The sequence below is a fragment of the Ursus arctos genome, unplaced genomic scaffold (assembly GCF_023065955.2).
Source record: "Ursus arctos isolate Adak ecotype North America unplaced genomic scaffold, UrsArc2.0 scaffold_22, whole genome shotgun sequence".
NCBI lineage: Eukaryota > Metazoa > Chordata > Mammalia > Carnivora > Ursidae > Ursus > Ursus arctos.
The window spans coordinates 45,255,188-45,272,458 of NW_026622897.1; the positions used below are offsets into that span (position 1 = coordinate 45,255,188).

Genomic DNA, 17,271 nt, shown 5'->3' on the forward strand with positions numbered 1-17,271 from the left:
ATATTAGTTGACTGTATATGCTTGGATTTATCTCAATTCTGTTCCATTAATCTGTTTTTCGGTTTTTATGCCAGTACCATACTGTTTTGATTACTACAACTGTATAGTATGGCTTAAAATCAAGAAATGTCATGCCTCTTGGTTTGTTCTTCTCCTTAAAGTGATTCAAATATAGAACAGGATTTTTTTGTGAAAATTAAACCTATTTGGGTGAAAGTATAAGATTAAAGCCAAAGGCATATGCTCTATGCTTTGTACAACTGGATATGTAACATAGAATAGATTGTTGTAAAGATGAGAGGATTTGACATAAGAGATATTTAGTCTTTAATGAAACAGATTTTATGGCAAAGCAAAGGTACTTTAGTTCAATTGTTGTAAAATTGAACACATAGCACTTGTCATACATAATGTATTAAGGCAACCTCTATTACTCAGTGGTTCCAAAGATTTTCTTTGGCATGTCTGAAATCATACAATAAATACTGGAAATACTGGTGAGCCACTTTATAAATCTGAGCAATAGTAAGTCCTTTATTGTTTCATAGTGAGCAAAATGTTCTTGCTAAAAGAGGTACTTGTGTAATTATTTCAATTGCGTAACTCTCACTCTTTCCTAGGACCCAAAGCTGAAACTAGATTTTCCAATTATCTCTTTTACAAAGAGCCCCATAAGGATGATCAAATGAAATAGTGAAGCCAGACATCTGCTGAAAATACCCATTTGAAATCTTTGGTAAATTATAATATGCTTATAAATGAATTTATGAATTTAGGGTTAGCTCTTCAGATTCTTAGCAGACTACAAATGCCTGTGATGTTATATTTTATATTTTAAAGTTTGGTTTTATGAATAGGCTGTGACGAACAGGGAATGGAGTGAGGGAACTAGAAAAAAAGCTAATACGTTTCAAACTAGATCATGAATACAGGATTGAGAAAGAAGTTTCCCCAAAATGCATTTTAATGAGTGATAACTGAATGTAGTGAAGAAAAAAGACCAAAATATGGGAAGGAAACAAATTACACTTTATCATAAAAAATAGAACATCCTCCCAACCACACAGAATAAAATTAAATCTATTTTCAAACTACGGCTACCACTAATGAGGAAAGTTAGGAGAGATCAAACCTGTTCATGTCATTCAGGAATTAAAACTCCTCAAAGACTTTCCATACTGCTAATACAGGGTCCAGACTTTTTTTTTTTTTTTTTTGACTGAGGGGCGGTGGAGAGGGAAAGAGAAGGAGAGAGAGAGAGTGGGGGGAAGGGGCAGAGGGAGAGAATCTCAAGCAGACTCCCCACTGAGTGTGGCGAGTGATGTGGGGCTCAATCTTGGGACCCAAAAGATCATGACCTGAGCCACAATCAAGAGTCTGACACTTAAACCAACTGAGCCACCCAGACACCCCCAGGGTTGAGACTTCTTAACACAGCACTTCTGGACCTTTATGAGCCTCTATTTCACCAGGGTCTCTTCTCAGTATGTTCTCCTAACCCATTTGCTCCTTTGATTGTAATGATCAAAGCTGCATGTACTTTTCTATAAGCTACTCCCTCCCTCTGCTTAGAATTCCTCTCGCTGTCTCTCTTCTTCTAGCTATCTAACAGGACTCAGCTCAGCTACCACTGTCTCCAAAAAGTATTCCCTGACTTTACTATCTGCCGTTCCTCTAAAGCACTGGTTTATGCTCTGTTTACTTGTTATTCCTTCCACACTGAGCTCCTAGAGGATAGAAACTGTGTTCTCTTCATAGTTATCTTTCCCAGTGCCGGTGTCGTGAGTTGAATTGGGTCTCCCCAAAAGATTTTGAAGTCTTAGCTACCAGTACCTGGGAATGTGACCTTAATTGAAGATCGGGTTTCTGCTGATGATCAAGTTAGAATGAGGTCATTATGGTGGGCCCCAATCCAATATGACTGATAGCCTTATAAAAAGAGGTAAGTTGGACACAGAGACATACACATAGATGAAACATCATGTGAAGAAGAAGGCAGATATTAGGGCTTGTATCCACAAGCAAAGGAATGCCCAAGGTTGCCAGCAAACCACCAGAAGCTAGGAAAGAGGCAGGAAGGAGATTTTCCTACACAGCCCTCAAAAGGAGTTGTCCCTGCTGATGCCTTGATCTGCACTTCTGGCCTGCAGAGTTGTCAGACAATAAATTTCTGTTAAGTCACGCAGTTTGTGGCACTGTGTTCCAGCAGCCCTAGAAAACTCATACAGGCTGGAACTGAATGTTTTTTTAGGGAATGAATGAAGTAACTCACCACTTTATTTTACCAGCCTGAACCCTTTCCTGCAGAGTTCACTAAAGTATGCTTATGGAAAAAAGGATTCAATGATCTTTATTTAATTCACTAATTGATTTTAAAATTAGTTTTGCAGTATCTACTTCATTATAACATGCCTGGAAAACATAAATAAAAGCATTATTATTCTCTCTACATTAAAAATGGTAATTGTCAACATGCGGGCTGGGGAATGGAAATGTTTTACAGCAGAACTGACAGGTGGTAAGTACCACAGCACTTGTTCATCGCAGACACTTTTCTGGTTGGTCGGTGTCCATGCTGCACCAGCTATTAGCTATTATAAATATCAAAACTTCCGGGGCGCCTGGGAGGCTCAGTCAGTTAAGTGTCTGCCTTCAGCTCAGGTCATGATCCCGAAGTTCTGGGATTGAGCCCCACGTCCTCAGCAGGGTGCCTGCTTCTCCCTCTCCTCCCTGCTTCTGCTCTCTGTCGCTATCTCTGTCTCTCTCTCTCAAATAAATAAATAAAATCTTTAAAAAATAATAAATAAATAAATATCAAAACTCCCTATAAATAACTACAGTCTAATTCAATGTAGAACGTGATGTGTCATTAGAAGATAGTATTATATGTGGTCATGGAGAGAGATTACTTATAATTTAAAGGAGTGGAGATTAGGAAGGACTTTGCAGAGAAAGTGTTACTGGATAAGAAACTTCACAGATGGAAATATAGTAAGACCCATCCAGTTACCCTTCAGGTTTTCAGTCTGCTTTCCCCAGCAATAACCCTTCCAGCTGGGACATTCCCATCAAACTTCAACATGTGAGATAATTTTCACATCTCTTAAATAATCTGTTATTTTGGTGACTTTTATTCAGAGGTCAATGTTAATGACCTTGGTTTGCAGCGGCAGCTAGAATTAACCTGGGAAAACCACACAGACAGATGTACTTGGTAGGTAGAGGCAATGCCTACCACTTAGGTTATATTTCAATGCTGGGAGCATGAGGATATTCCATTTCAAGTACAATAAAACAGACTGTAAACCAGTAAGAAAGAATCTAATTATGCTCTGTCATACCATCCCATGAGCAGTCAACTGTGGTTGGAGCAGTTTATTTCATTTGTAAGGATGAAAGCAAGTTAGTGCTGATCATTCTTGGAGTTCATAAAGAGTAAATATGTCTCTCATTTTTATTTTTTCATTGTTCCTTTAAACACGGTAGCCACTGATGTACTCTCCATTAATTCTTTAGCATACAACACGGTTGTTAGCACACTGAAAATGCTCAATATGAATTATTCTGGTGCCTTTTTTTTCTTGAGCTAAAGCAATCAGCTAAAGTGTATACATCTCTGTTAATGTGGGATGCTTTACATTTAAAAGTATAGCTATGCCATGTGGCCATTTGGTCTTTGAACAGTTCAATCATGAAACTATTTACTGAGCAATTACTATATGCCAGCACTATGCTCAACATGGTCTATTTTATGTAACTTCTGCTTTCTAGGATCATATAATTTAGTTGAAGAGAGAAGATCAATGTACAAAAAAGATTATTTTCTAAAGTTATTTAATTGCTTACACTTTCTGTGCTTATACCCATACTGCTAAGAATTGCTAAAGGAAAAAATATATGTATTAAAATAGTGCAATCATTAATTCATAGTCACTAAACCCTAACTCAACAAACAGTTCCTTGCAACTTTTCTGCATTTCTCTAATCAATTATTCTTTTTATTTTCTAGAATAACCATTGCAAACTTCTGTACTTTCTTCAAATATCTAACCTCACTACTTCCCTCCTTCTTGGCTCATAAACCACAATTTCTTGCTATCAGAGTAAATTGAAGATGAGAACTCCTTTAGTGTTCTGCCATTAAACCTATAATCTTAACCTTTATCGACATCATCCTTTTCTCCTTCCCTCCTAATTCAGTGGAGAAGTATCCTGCTGTTCCAGTCATTCATTTATCCCAAACTATTTATTAAGTTCAGTTCAGGGGCTAAGTGTACATTGGTGAGTACAAAAGTTACAGTTTCTCCTAGGAGCTTGTATTTTGCCTAAGACTACTTGTTGCTTTCACCTGAACTATTTTCAGTTTCTCAAATAAGCCATGTTTTCTTTCAACTCTGGGTCCTTGAATGCATGTTTCCCTCTGCAGAAATGTTCTCTCTCCCACTCCTTTTTTTTTTTTACCCCACCCTGGGTCACTTTTACCTTCCAGGTTTCAGGACCTACAGTTAGCCTTCTCTGACACTCCTCCCCAGCCCAAGATAGGTGACCCACCTCTGTGTGCCTATAGCCCTTGTTCCTCTCCTATGGACACCACTGGGTTTTCATTGTCTTTTTTCGTGTTCTACCCTCCACTAGAAAAGAACCATAGATCTCTGATTCATTCATATGACTACAATGTTTAGGCTAGTGCTTGGCACATGAGTAATCAATAAGTGTTTGTTGAATCAGTTAACTCATTCTATTTAAATAGAAGTGAAAAAGCTGATATAGATAATTGGTTCTACTGGATGGAGTTCAACGTAGAAATGAACTACCACAGTGGGTTTGAGTTGGCAAAGACTTGAGTGTTCTTGAAAATTAAGGTGGTGAAGGCATTTCAGACGTGGGAAACAGGTTTAACAATAAAAACAAAACAAAGCACTAAAGGAAGATCAGCTTGGCTGGGGGAAGCTTAGTAGCAGAGTAGTAAGGAATAGTAAGAAAAGGGTATATAGAATTCCTAGAAAATAACCAATGATGGACAATTTCAAGTAATAGAGCAACATGATGAATATAGAATTTTAGGGAAAAAATAACCTGGAAAATATTTGCAGAATAGATTGGAGAATCAGGCAGGGAAAGATTGGAATCAGGGAATGTGGTCATGAGCCTTCTACAATAAAGCAGGCATGATTAGATAAACGCTTGATTTTCTGAAATAGCCGTAGAGAAAGGAGTTTTACGTTTACATTTATATTTATATTCACTGAGGCTTCTGATAAAACATAATAACAATTAATATATTATACGTTATTACAAAAAATATTGTCCAATAACTTTCTGCCAGACCTCATAAGAGTCTCTGGGATCTAGTGGTAAATAAGTGTGATGCCAAACATTAAAGAAATTCTAGTTTAATCTGAAGTATTAATCTAATGAGAAAACACAGAAGATAGGAAAGGAGGCCAGTCTTCAAGGGAGGTTGTGAGTGCATTCTTTCAAGCTTATGAGTTTAAGGTGACAAATCAAGTCCAAAGAGTGATGTGGAGGTACAGGACGTGTGGATATTTATCACCCTAGCAATGGTAATTGAAACAAGAAATGGGTTCTCCACAAGAAAGAGATTATAGACAGATTAAGATTCTATGGAGTATGCTTTGGAGAATAACTATTATTTGAGAAATGATCATCAAATTCAGCATGCGTCCCTGGGGTTTCTAGCTCAGGATATCTGGCACGGGCACCAAATTTTGCAAATCCAACAAGCTCTCACATGATGCTAATACCACTCGTGTGAGGATCACATTCCGAGAATCACTGTTTTAGAGCAATCAAATGAAGATAACTAAAACACGAGAACTAGCAAGAGAAACAGAGAAGAAACAGGGCAGTCTCATGTGAGTGTAGGAATGAAAAAGCAATAAGTAATGTTCTATGTAATTCAGAAAGAGCAAATGCCCATCAGAATTTTGCACACCTTTTGGAGGAAGATTCTGGATGACTGGCTGGGCTCTTTGCCTGATGGAACTGGTTCATAGTTACCTCACTCATCTTAATTGTAGGAGAGGATGACATTAAATAAATAAATAAATATTCCATTAGAAAGAAAGAGAGCAGCTAGATATGCATGCAACCACTCAGACATAAAAATTGGATTCTGTATTAGTTTACTGCAGCTGCTGTAACAAATGACCACAGACTGGGTGGCTTGAAACACCAGAAATTTATTCTCTCAAAGTTTTGGAGCCTGAAAGTCTGAGATCAAGGTGTTAGCAAGGTTTTTTTTTTTTCCTTTTGGAGAGCTCTGAGAGTTTGTTCCATTTCTCTCTTTTAATGCAATCCTTAGCATTTTTTGGTTTCTAGTTGCATCACCACAACCTCTGCCTTTGTTGTCACCTGCACTATTTCCTGTGTGCCTGTGTTTCTGTGTCTACATTTTCTCTTCTTACTAAAAAAGTATGTTCAGTATAACCTCATCTTAAATTGGTTAAATCTGCAAAGACCCTGTTTCCAAATAAAGTCACATTCAAAGTCACCAGAGCTTAGGAGCTTAGCAAATCCTTTGATGGGACATAATTCAACTCAGCAGATGCCATGTGAGTCAATTGTGGTATATGGAGCAAGATGGGTAAAGATTGAGAAGGGTATGCATGATGAGAAAAATAGTAATGTGAAATTTAAAAAGGAAAACCACTAAATTGGAATCTGGGGGACAGAAGGGGGCACTCTCATGCCCTAAAACTTATGGTCAATTGCAGACCCAATAGGAAAGACATACCTTGCAAGTCCTTAGTACTCCAGAAGCCACTTCACCACCTCAGCAGAAGGAATAAAGGTTTTCCTCCTCCCCCCGCAACAGCCCAGCCAATGAGAAACTCTCAACTCAGCCAACAAAAAGCCACTATACTCCCAGTTCTCCAGTAGACTTTTTTGTAACAGCCCTTCCATCTTTCTCCTTTCCTTTTTTAAAGATTTATTTATTTATTTATTTATTTATTTATTTATTTATTTGAGAGAGAGAGAGGGAGGGAGGGAGAGAAAGTCCCAAGCAAGCTCTGTGTGGAGTGCAGAGCCCAACTCAGGGCTTTATCCCACCCACCACACCCTGACTGGGACCAGAGTGGAAATGGAGTCAGTCGTTCAAATGACAGCAGCACCTGTGGGAGATTTTTTAAAGCAGATTGAGCATGCTTATCTAGTGCCGTGGGAATTTTGTTTTTAAGATTTTATTTATTTATTTATTTATTTATTTATTTATTTATTTATTTAGAGAGCACGGGTGCACGTCTGAGTGGGAGGAGGGGCAGAGGGAGAGGGATAATCTCCAGCTGACTCCATGCTGAGCGCAGAGCCGGAGATCGCAGGGCGCAAACTCATGACCCTGAGATATGACCTGAGCTGAAACCAAGAGTCAGATACCTAACCGACTGAGCCACCCAGGCGACCCTCAGTGCCATGGGAATTTTAAACAGACCCACTTCTTTCAACCCCAAACTTTGTCTTTTGGACCCAGGGAAAATCCAGAGAGTAAGTAAATAAAGCTTTGGCTTTTAATTAACCATACCAACAGTGCCCTGTGAGATTAATTAGTCTTTCAAATTAAAATGAAACATGCATTTCTGGTATTTTTTAAGCAAATTTTTCTCTCTGGAGGGGAAGAGATGTCAAACAGTCAGCTCTCTGTGTGAGCCAGACTCACAGGTAAAGTCTTGTGTTGTTTTTTTTAACTGAAATGTGTGTACATGAAGTTAAATTGCCTGCATGGGCAGGTGTTTTCTAATACAGGGCCATCGAGGAGTTAGGATAGATTCTGGTTCCTTTAATAAAAACATGTAGTCAGAATGTACAGGATACCACTAGTTTTTTCTGTAATGTAGTAAACACCTTACCTTGATCCTAGATCAACTCTGACAGAAGCAGCCTGCTTAATAATAGTGAATTGTTTGGAGAAACCCCGGGAGTGTTCTCCCAGTAAAGTCACATAAAATGAAATTGAACCAAGTTATTGAATGGTTATAAGACATCATGGGGCTTCGTTCTTTACACCCACAAAAAATATATGGGAACATTGTAATCACACGACTTTTTTAAGCATTTGAGTTTTTATTCTGAGCTTCTCAAGCACAGTATCGGTCTATGCTGCCAAGATTTTTGCTATCCGTTCCCCACCTCCCAGTAACACCTGCTCCTCAGTGTAGGCAGGCAACAAGGGAAACAGGTGAACTGTGATCTGTTCCTCTTCCTGTTCTATTTTGTAGGACGAAGAAAAGGTTTTGTGTGAAAAAGGTTAAATGAAAGGTTTTAACAGGGTTCAGACATTCCTTTCCCTATGCCTGCATGTCCCATGTTAACCTGAGAAATTTCAATTTGGGGATATGCAAGAAATGTGGAAAGAGGAACCCCGCCTTATGCAATGGATGTAATCCTGAAATTCTGTTTGCACATCACATGTTTGTCAAGCAATCAGTTTTTAAATTTCAGGTGTTTAAATTTCACATTTTTTTTCTTTACTAGCACACCGAAATATCTGCTGATTTTACTTCCCTTTGTGATTTTAGTATTTATATTTTTCTGTGTCAGCTTTATTACTGGTACATGCATAGACATGTTTTGTACTATTCTTAATAGTCAAACATTCCACAGTAGATAGTGTTAGGGTCCGTGTTTTTGCTGAGAGCCACCAACTCTTTTCACTGTGTTTTATAATTGATTAGTCTGCCATCACTTAATGGTCCAGGGCCTTTCTCCCCCCACCACTGCCTTGCCTTTTTTTTCTCTTTCTTTCTTTTTGTCTTTCTTTCTTTCTTTTCTTTTTTTTTTTCAGATTTTATTTGAGAGAGAGGAAGAGAGCGGGCGAGGCAAGAGAGCACGAGGTGGGGGGAAGGGCAGAGGGACAGAGGGAGAGGGATAAGCAGACTCCAGGCTGAGCTGAGTTAGGGGGTGGAGGTAGAGAGCCTGACAGGGCCATTTCTTATTCATAGACACTTCTTTTCAAAATGATGATTGATTCTCTAAATTGGTCACTTCCATAAAAGCATTGTGATGCTTCTTACTTTTAAATCTTCGTAGTACTCATTGTATTTATCCTGTTAGGGACCATTCTAGCTTATCCTAAGTACATGTTTTGAGTGTTTGCCAGGCATTTCTGTCTGAATTTCCAGCCCAGTAAAGCTGGGATTTTATGAGCATTGTGTAGTATAAGTCAGGGCAGCTGATTCTTTAGTCATTTAGTCACCTGGAATCCAGAGGATGTGTTCATTTGAAAGGTGCGTTCTCTGCTATCGATTGCAGCTTAACCTTCAAGACTCAGCCCAAGTGCTAAACCTTTTGTTGATTCTTCTCCTCCTCTGAGTAAGTCACGCTCGCCTTTGGGCTCACATAACACCAGTACCGTTATAGAACACATTCTAGCTGGTTAAATCATGTCAAGGTGTTTGGGTATTGGTTTCTCAAGACAATTTGAAAGCTTATTGAGAGCAGAGAGTTTTTATTTATCAAGCATCTGTTATGTGCTAATTACTATAAAACATGGATATACTTATTCCCTTATCACAGATGAGACGATTGTGGCTCCACTTTACACAGTAGACGGAGGAATCAGGGTGTGAAGATGACTCTGCTGTTGCCCCATTGCCTGCCCAGTGGTTGGCATAAACTCTGTGCAGACTGAGGACAGAGATCAGAGTTGACCTGAGGCAAGTAACGCCTCATCAGGTTAGCCACTCCAACTAACAGGGCCCACTTTTGCAGCTGTCCCTCATTCATTAAAGCCACAAGCTTGCTCCTTAAGGAAAGGTTTCCTCAGAGATCTGTGACTTTCTTTTTCCTCTTATATTCATTTGTTCATTCATTGCTCATTTGTTTGTCCCTTTAGTAATCATGAGGTCACTATATAACTGGTCTTGTTCTATTGCACAGCATAAAATGACAGAAACCCCTGGTGTCACGGACTTCATATTTTCATCAAGGAGAGGGACAATATAAGAAATAAAATACATGGGTGACTTATATGTTACAAGGTGATAAGTGCTAAGATAAAATGAAAAGTAGATCAGGATAAGGAAGTGGGGTGTGTGGTTAGGAGACAGTATGAAATAGGAAGTCAGATTCAGGCTCTTAGAGAAATTAAGATTTGAACAAAACCCTGAAGGATTTATATTCCAGGTAGAGGAAACAGCTAGATCAAATGTCCTAAGATGGGAGTATTTCCACTGTGTTCTAGAACTATCAAGACTGCAACTGTGTCTCTTGAATGGAATTAAGAGGGGGAATATTACCTAATAAGGGGATAGAGTGGTCCTGTAATGTAGGCAGCCTGCCCCTGCTTTAACAAAGTATATGCACGTAATACCCAGTGCCTCCAAACTGATAATTTTGGATTCCCCTGTGGCCCTAGCCCACATTTGTCTTCATTGAGTATCCTCCAAAAATCAATGGCACTGTCTGGGCTTTGAACATTGCTTCAGCCAGGTTCAACCACACTCACTCATATTTCTGTAGTGTTTGGTCAATCCTTTCTCTTACATTATGTTGACCACACATGACAGCAACTGGTTATATGATTCATGGTAGGTATTCAAGAGATGTTTGTTGAATGGATGGATACATGAGTGAATTAGTGAATGAATGAATGAGGACAGATTTAGTCTTACAACACAGATGGATACTCCCACCTGTAAATTGTGTTCTGGCTATAGACATAAGCTACATATTTAGTTATGTCAAATTAAACATCTGGAATATGGCTAAGTGTTGATTAAATACTAATTATTTTTTAATGTATCCATGTTCCGTCAAAGTAGGAGAAATCAGGGACAGTTTTCAATTCTGTACCCTCAGAGGGTTCTTACTAAAAATAGCTTGTTTCACCTTGAGCAGAGTCACTAGTTAAAAAGAAATATTTAAACCTAATCTCAGGGTATAAAAATTATTTCCTTTTTAGCTGATATATTTATGTCTACAGTATAGTGATTTCATTGTCTTGGTACCATCTTCAACTTCAAATGTCAACTACATAGTTATTCCCTTTGTTGGACTTTACCTTATTTACAGTGGTAATTTGTTTCTTTAGTTCTTCTGTAACTCAGTCAGTCTGTGGCATTTGCTATTATTATAGTGGATGTAAATCAGAGTCCCTGGATTTGTTTTAACCTTTTCTTTCCACACTTTGGAATGACTTCTATACTATTATAAGTGCAGTAGATTGATCCTAGCATCAATGCAAATACATTTGTAAATATATTTTTTAATTCCCCTATAATCATATATAAATGTAAAGTAACAGTTTTGAAAAACATGAGCTGATATGCATTATAAGTTTCATAGGAAAAGCCAGTTGGGAGTATTTTATTTACTCTTGGTCACCTTTTGCTCGATAAACAAATTCTTTAAATCTGGCAAACAAATACATTTATAGATCTATGGGATGTCAAAGCATCAATAAAGAAAACCCACTTTAGTAGGATATTAGATAACAATTATTTTAATTGCCCTATCCATTTAAATCCATTTTCCATTTACTTTAACAACTATTATAGCTAATTTAACAAAAAATATATATTTCAAATGTAATTTCAGAGGTGTAATTTTATAATTTACTATGCCATTATTTTTCCATTATCTAATCACTTATGCCATTAAGAGCCCTATTCAATATTTAATCAATAAAAGCATAGGGAAATGAAGTTTTTTTAAGTGGTTTTCATTGTTGTCATATAAAGTGCCAAAAATTTTAATGATTGTTTTATCATAAAACAGTTATGTGGTTTTTTAAAATTAAAAAACCTAGGTAACTTAGTGGAGGGTTTGTTTAAAAAAAAAATCTTAAGGGAAGTAAGTTAGAGAAATTTCCTATGCCTTTAGTACAAATTCTTTTATATTTATCTTTCTGAGTAACTCGTATGATAATTATTGTAATTTTGAAATGCAATGAATATATAGGCTACAAGTATTATATTGAATGTGTATTCAATCATATTCTGGAAAGGATTTTTTTATTTTTTACACTTTAAGGAGCCTATCACTCATTCTTTGAAAGTGGCCCCATAAAGGTTTTTAGTAACTGTTCTTATCATTCCATAGTTTAATATAAATAAAAGTTTTGTAAGCTATAGTACAGTATAAATTTGTCTCTCAAAGTAGAAAATTTCCATGTTTAAAATGATTTGATATTCTGTGATTTGTTATAAAAATAATAAAGGCAAAATAAAGACTCTATTTCTTTAGACTTTGTACAGGGATGATTCATTTCTTGTGTGTTACTAGCCTCACTAGCAGTTAATAAGTGCCAAGGAGTATGAAAATATGACACGGTGGCCAGAGAAGAAAACAAGAAAGACAAACATCTAACTTCTTTTTGCCTTTTCTTCTCTCTGAAATTATTACATAAATATCTAATGTATCTTCCTCGTGGCTCTTGTCTAAGAATATGTGGAATTTTCTAACAGCTGTACTTTTAATCCTGAAATGTCAAGAGTATCTAGGTCTCTACCCAAATGATTGGCAATACTTCTCTACGCTAGAGGAACAACAAAGATGAGCTCATCAACTCCACAGGAGCAGGACTGTACTTGTGCTGATTCCTATTCTGGCCAGTCACCCTTTATGTGCTAATTAGCTAGGGAGCAACAGTTAGGCATACAGTCTTGAAATAGAACAAAACTAATGGCCACATGGGCTTGACTTCTAAGAGCTTTGCCTCATTAGCATTAATCAACAAACCTTCAAATATTTGAAGGACAAAATCGATTGAAGTAGAATCCTTACTGTTATTTATTGCTGTTGTAATTAATTGAGGATTAATTTTTTAGATTGTTTAAACATGGCTAATTGCATATTCTCAAAAAAACACAAAGCTTTTCTTTTTCTTTCCCATAGGTTTAGGCTTCAGTATTGCAGGAGGTGTGGGGAACCAGCACATTCCTGGAGACAACAGCATTTATGTAACTAAAATTATAGATGGAGGAGCTGCACAAAAAGATGGAAGGTTGCAAGTAGGAGACAGACTGCTAATGGTAAGTGTGACTCATGCAAAACTATGTGTGTATTTATAAAGCTCTTGTTTCCCAGTGTATGACTGTCTTAGTTCAGGCTGTCATAACAAAATACCATAGACTAGGTGGCTTACACAACAAAAAAATTTATTTTCTCAGAGTTATGGAAGTTGGGAAGTTCAGGGTCAAGGTTCTGGCCATTCAGTTCCTGGTGAGATCTCTCTTCCTGGCTTGCAGACAGCCATCATCTTGATGCTTCCTCCCATGGCCTTTCCCCTGTGCTTGGGCTGAGAGGGAGAGATTTCTCTTTTTCTTATGAGGCCACCAGTCCTATCAGATCTCATTTAATCAATAACTTTAATTACCTCCTAAAGACTTTATCTGCAACTATGGTCTAATATTAAAAACATTAAAAAAATATTGGGGGTTAGAACTTCAGATATGAATTTGAGGGAATGGCCACATTTCAGTTCATAATAGTGATCGTGGGCAGAAGTGGAAAAGAAGGGAGAGCAGATTTTGTGGTGGGAGATTCCAGAAGTACATGTACAATTGTATCTGCTTTGTTGACATTTTAAAAACAAATCTGAATTTTCACTAGTTTTCACACATAGAACAAGACACGTTGTTATTTTTCCAAGGTAACCTATGAGCCTGAGAGAGTGTTACATCCCTACTGCTAGGGAGGTGGGCTTTGCATAACAAAGGGAACTTCACTATCTAGTTTATTGATGTGTACATTTCTATATCTCCCTGTGGTCTCTTGTTCAACCAGTGTAGACAGTGTAAACAGTCCCTGATTTCCCAGAATTCATAATCTGTGTTCTGTCACATGTGTAAATGGATCCCTTCCTCCAGCCCCATCAGACAGGGTAACAGCTGTTTTACTTACCAGCTGCCTACATGCTTCAGGAACCCTGAGCAATGACTAACATTAACACGTGGCTGCCCTTTCCAAGCCATGGAGTTCGAGGATTAACTAAAGCAAAATTAAGGCAGCACATAAATAGTACAAATTTGGGGTTGCACTTAATAAAACTACTTTATCTCTATTTACTGTTTTATACAAAACATACAGGATATTAATCAAATACTGAAAATTAATAGAAGAGAGCTCTCAAGTAAAGGAAGTATGTTCGTATCTAATCATATGTCTGCCCTTGTAAAACATGGCCTCTAATCTCTGCAAGGAGCCATTATCTCCAACACGTGTGAGAAGTGTTTGGAAAAGATCAGTTTATATTCTCAACAGAATAGTAATTTCTGTGACATGAGCAAGCTTCGGAGGTTGAACCTCAAAGCGCATTGGTGCCCACTTCCCTGGGCTTTAGACAGCTTAGTTTCATAGTTCTCAATGACCTTGGTATTGAATTATCTGAATAAAACCTTTATAATAATCTCGATAACTAATATTTATTTGGCATTTGCTATGTTCCATGTACTTTTAAAAGTGCTTTTTTGTAATGTAATATGTATTTCTCTCAACAACCTGTTTTATATAAACAAAAAGGAACTGAGGTATAGAGAGCTTTATTAACTTGGCCATACTCATATAGTTATCCATGGACAAAACTGGATTTGAAATCCAGGCACTCAGGCTTGTAACCATGTTTCCTAGAATTTGTCAGTCAATTCTTTACCTCATTTTTTTAGTTATCATTCATTCATTCATTAATTCCTTTATTTAGCAAGTAATATGATGAACACCTACCATGTCCTAGGCAAAAACCACTACTCAAGAAGGAACTCTGTCAGGAGAAAATGTATGATCAAACTGATGGGCAAAAAATGTGGTATTAATGACTTCAGTCAAAGTAGCAATGGAGAGTTTGGGCTTCTTTACCACCTGAAGTCATTTTCTTTCTTTCTTTTTGTTTTTCAAACCACTTTATTGTAGTATGGTTGACATATAAAGAGCTTTACATATTTAATGTAAATACATAGCTCCATGGAATTGGGTATTAAATATATACCCAAGAAACCATCACCATTATCAAGGCCATAAATATATTCATCACTTCCCAAAGTTTCCTCTCACTCCTGTTATTATTATTAGTATTAGTATTTTGTGCTTGTGTGTGGTGAGAACAATGAACTAAGATCTACCCTCTTGGCAAATTTTAAGTATGCAATATGATATTGTTAGCAATAGGCCCTATACTGAAAGGAGAACTACCATTTTCATTCTTGAGACAGTCTGCATTTTTGTTGTTGTTGTTGCCTGGTTTTTGTGTGTTGTGGGTTTTTTTGTTTTTGTTGTTTTTTTTTTCTTTTGCCTTTGATGTAAAAGTTGTTTTTTTATGATGTTTTGTCTTCTGAACCAGAAAAGTATTATTGAGGTATAAGACCTAACAACTTCTCTCAAGAATATAAACTTTATTGTCAGTTGAATAAAATACACCATGATATCCATCTTTTACGGAGCATGAAATTTGAAAAAACTGAAGAGGACATATTCATTCTAAATTAATAGCTGTCATAATAACACATTTGACCTTTGACTTATTGTTCTCTAAGAATTTGGTTGTAGGCAACTCTTTGGCATTTCTTTAACTGCTACTATTGTAATATTAAACTAGATGTGTGCTGATTGCTTGAAGTTCCATTTAAATGTCTAGCTTTATTTTAAAATTCTTTAAAAAAAATTAAAAAACCTCAAAATCTAAATAATTCTGTCAAAGGATTTTCCAGGCACCATGCTATTTTTCCATTACCATTTTCTTGATATTCATTGTACATGTAATGATTTCAAAAATAGCTGAGACATAATCTTTAACTATTTTGAGTTTTAAAGCCTATTAAAAAAAAAAGAACCTTCAACAATAATAGGTCTCTCCTCTCTTATGTAAGGAAAACATAATTAGTACTTCCAAGGCAACTGCCAAACTGAATCTAGAAATGAAAGAAAATGATTCATTTTATAATATTCTGAAAGAAAAATAATGCTGAGGAAAAGAATAAAAAAAAATCACGGAAGCCACCCCAAAGGACCAATTATCTTGCTTCAACCCGAGAATATTTATTAATGCTCTCCTTCTGTCATTCCTTTCCACCTCCTTTTCTCTTTATTACCCTACATTCACATCATCTTTATCTTTCTTCTCTTCTACTCTCCTCCCCCAAAGGAAGTACAAATAATTTAGATTCCATGATGTACCAGCTGTACCACACTCTGTATATTTTTCTCCAAATAGCTATTCTTCCTTCTAAAGCAATTTGCACCCCTCCCTCCTCTCACTTCGGAAAAGTTCCCCCAAATGTTATTCATTCATAGTTCTGTAAGCAAACTGGTCTAAAATGAAACTCTATTAATTTCCTCATACCATATATGCTGGGTCCTTTTTTCCCCCTAAGTACTTCTTGTAACACAGAAGCGAAAAGTATATCTTAGATGTTATCTTATTCCAACTCATTGGTACATCAGAATCCACAGAAAAGCAACATGAAGTAGCCCCTCACCTCTGCTAGAACACACAAGGGATGGAGAATGTAATGCCTCCTGGAAGCTACCCATTAGATACTAGCCATCATTAGATTTGTTTTTTCTTAAGATTGTATCAAAATACATTTCCCTGTACATTTCTTGCTTTATTCACAGCTCTGTCCCTTGGAGACAGAAAGGTGAAGATTAATTCCTCTTCTACATTTGTTTGAAAACTTATGTCTTGCCATTTTTTCACTTCTCAGCTTTTTAAGATGTTTTACACATTTTCTGTCACTCTTGCAATCAATTTTACCACACATCCATTTATCTTCTCTAAGTAGACTACCCTTTCAACAAAACTTTTGATTCCTTAGAATGTTATTCCCCCACTTTTAAAACCACAGGCAATATTGCTACATCTGACCTTTACATTTATTCTGCAATAAGGAAAAAATTACTCTGCCTATCACCTTTGCACTAAGACTCTTAGTGTTTCAAATAAAATGACTTTAATGTCGGTCCTCTCTGATGTTTCATGGCATGCTCAGATGCATGGTGTTTGTTCTCTTTATCAAAATAATATATATATTTTTTTAATTTCCCTGCTGCTTGGCACTTATTATCATTCACTAGAATTTTTTTTTTATTTTGTCAAATGACAATGACATCTGATTTTTATGGATTGTACCAGTAGTTTAGTGTTGTGATCTCAGACTAAATACATTAACTCCTGGCCTTGATTTCTTGAGACAGATGGTCAGAGGTTAACAGTATTGATAATTTTTAAATTCATTCATCTATTTTTACACGTTGGTTTTTATTAAGCCCTATTAAGATGATATATAGGGCCACAAATATTACAGAAATGTGATCATC

At 36.7% G+C, this 17,271-nt stretch overlaps 1 protein-coding gene across 13 annotated transcripts in view; it reads left to right on the forward strand.

Annotated features, from left to right (window-relative positions):
• The window catches only part of DLG2 (discs large MAGUK scaffold protein 2), a 1,327,559-nt gene that overhangs the window by 846,856 nt on the left and 463,432 nt on the right, over positions 1-17,271 (forward strand). For all 13 annotated transcript variants that reach the window (XM_057316878.1, XM_048217415.2, XM_044390952.3 and 10 more), the window contains one exon: positions 12,856-12,992. In XM_057316878.1, coding sequence (XP_057172861.1) covers positions 12,856-12,992 — 137 coding nt within the window. The remainder of the gene's footprint in view (positions 1-12,855; positions 12,993-17,271) is intronic.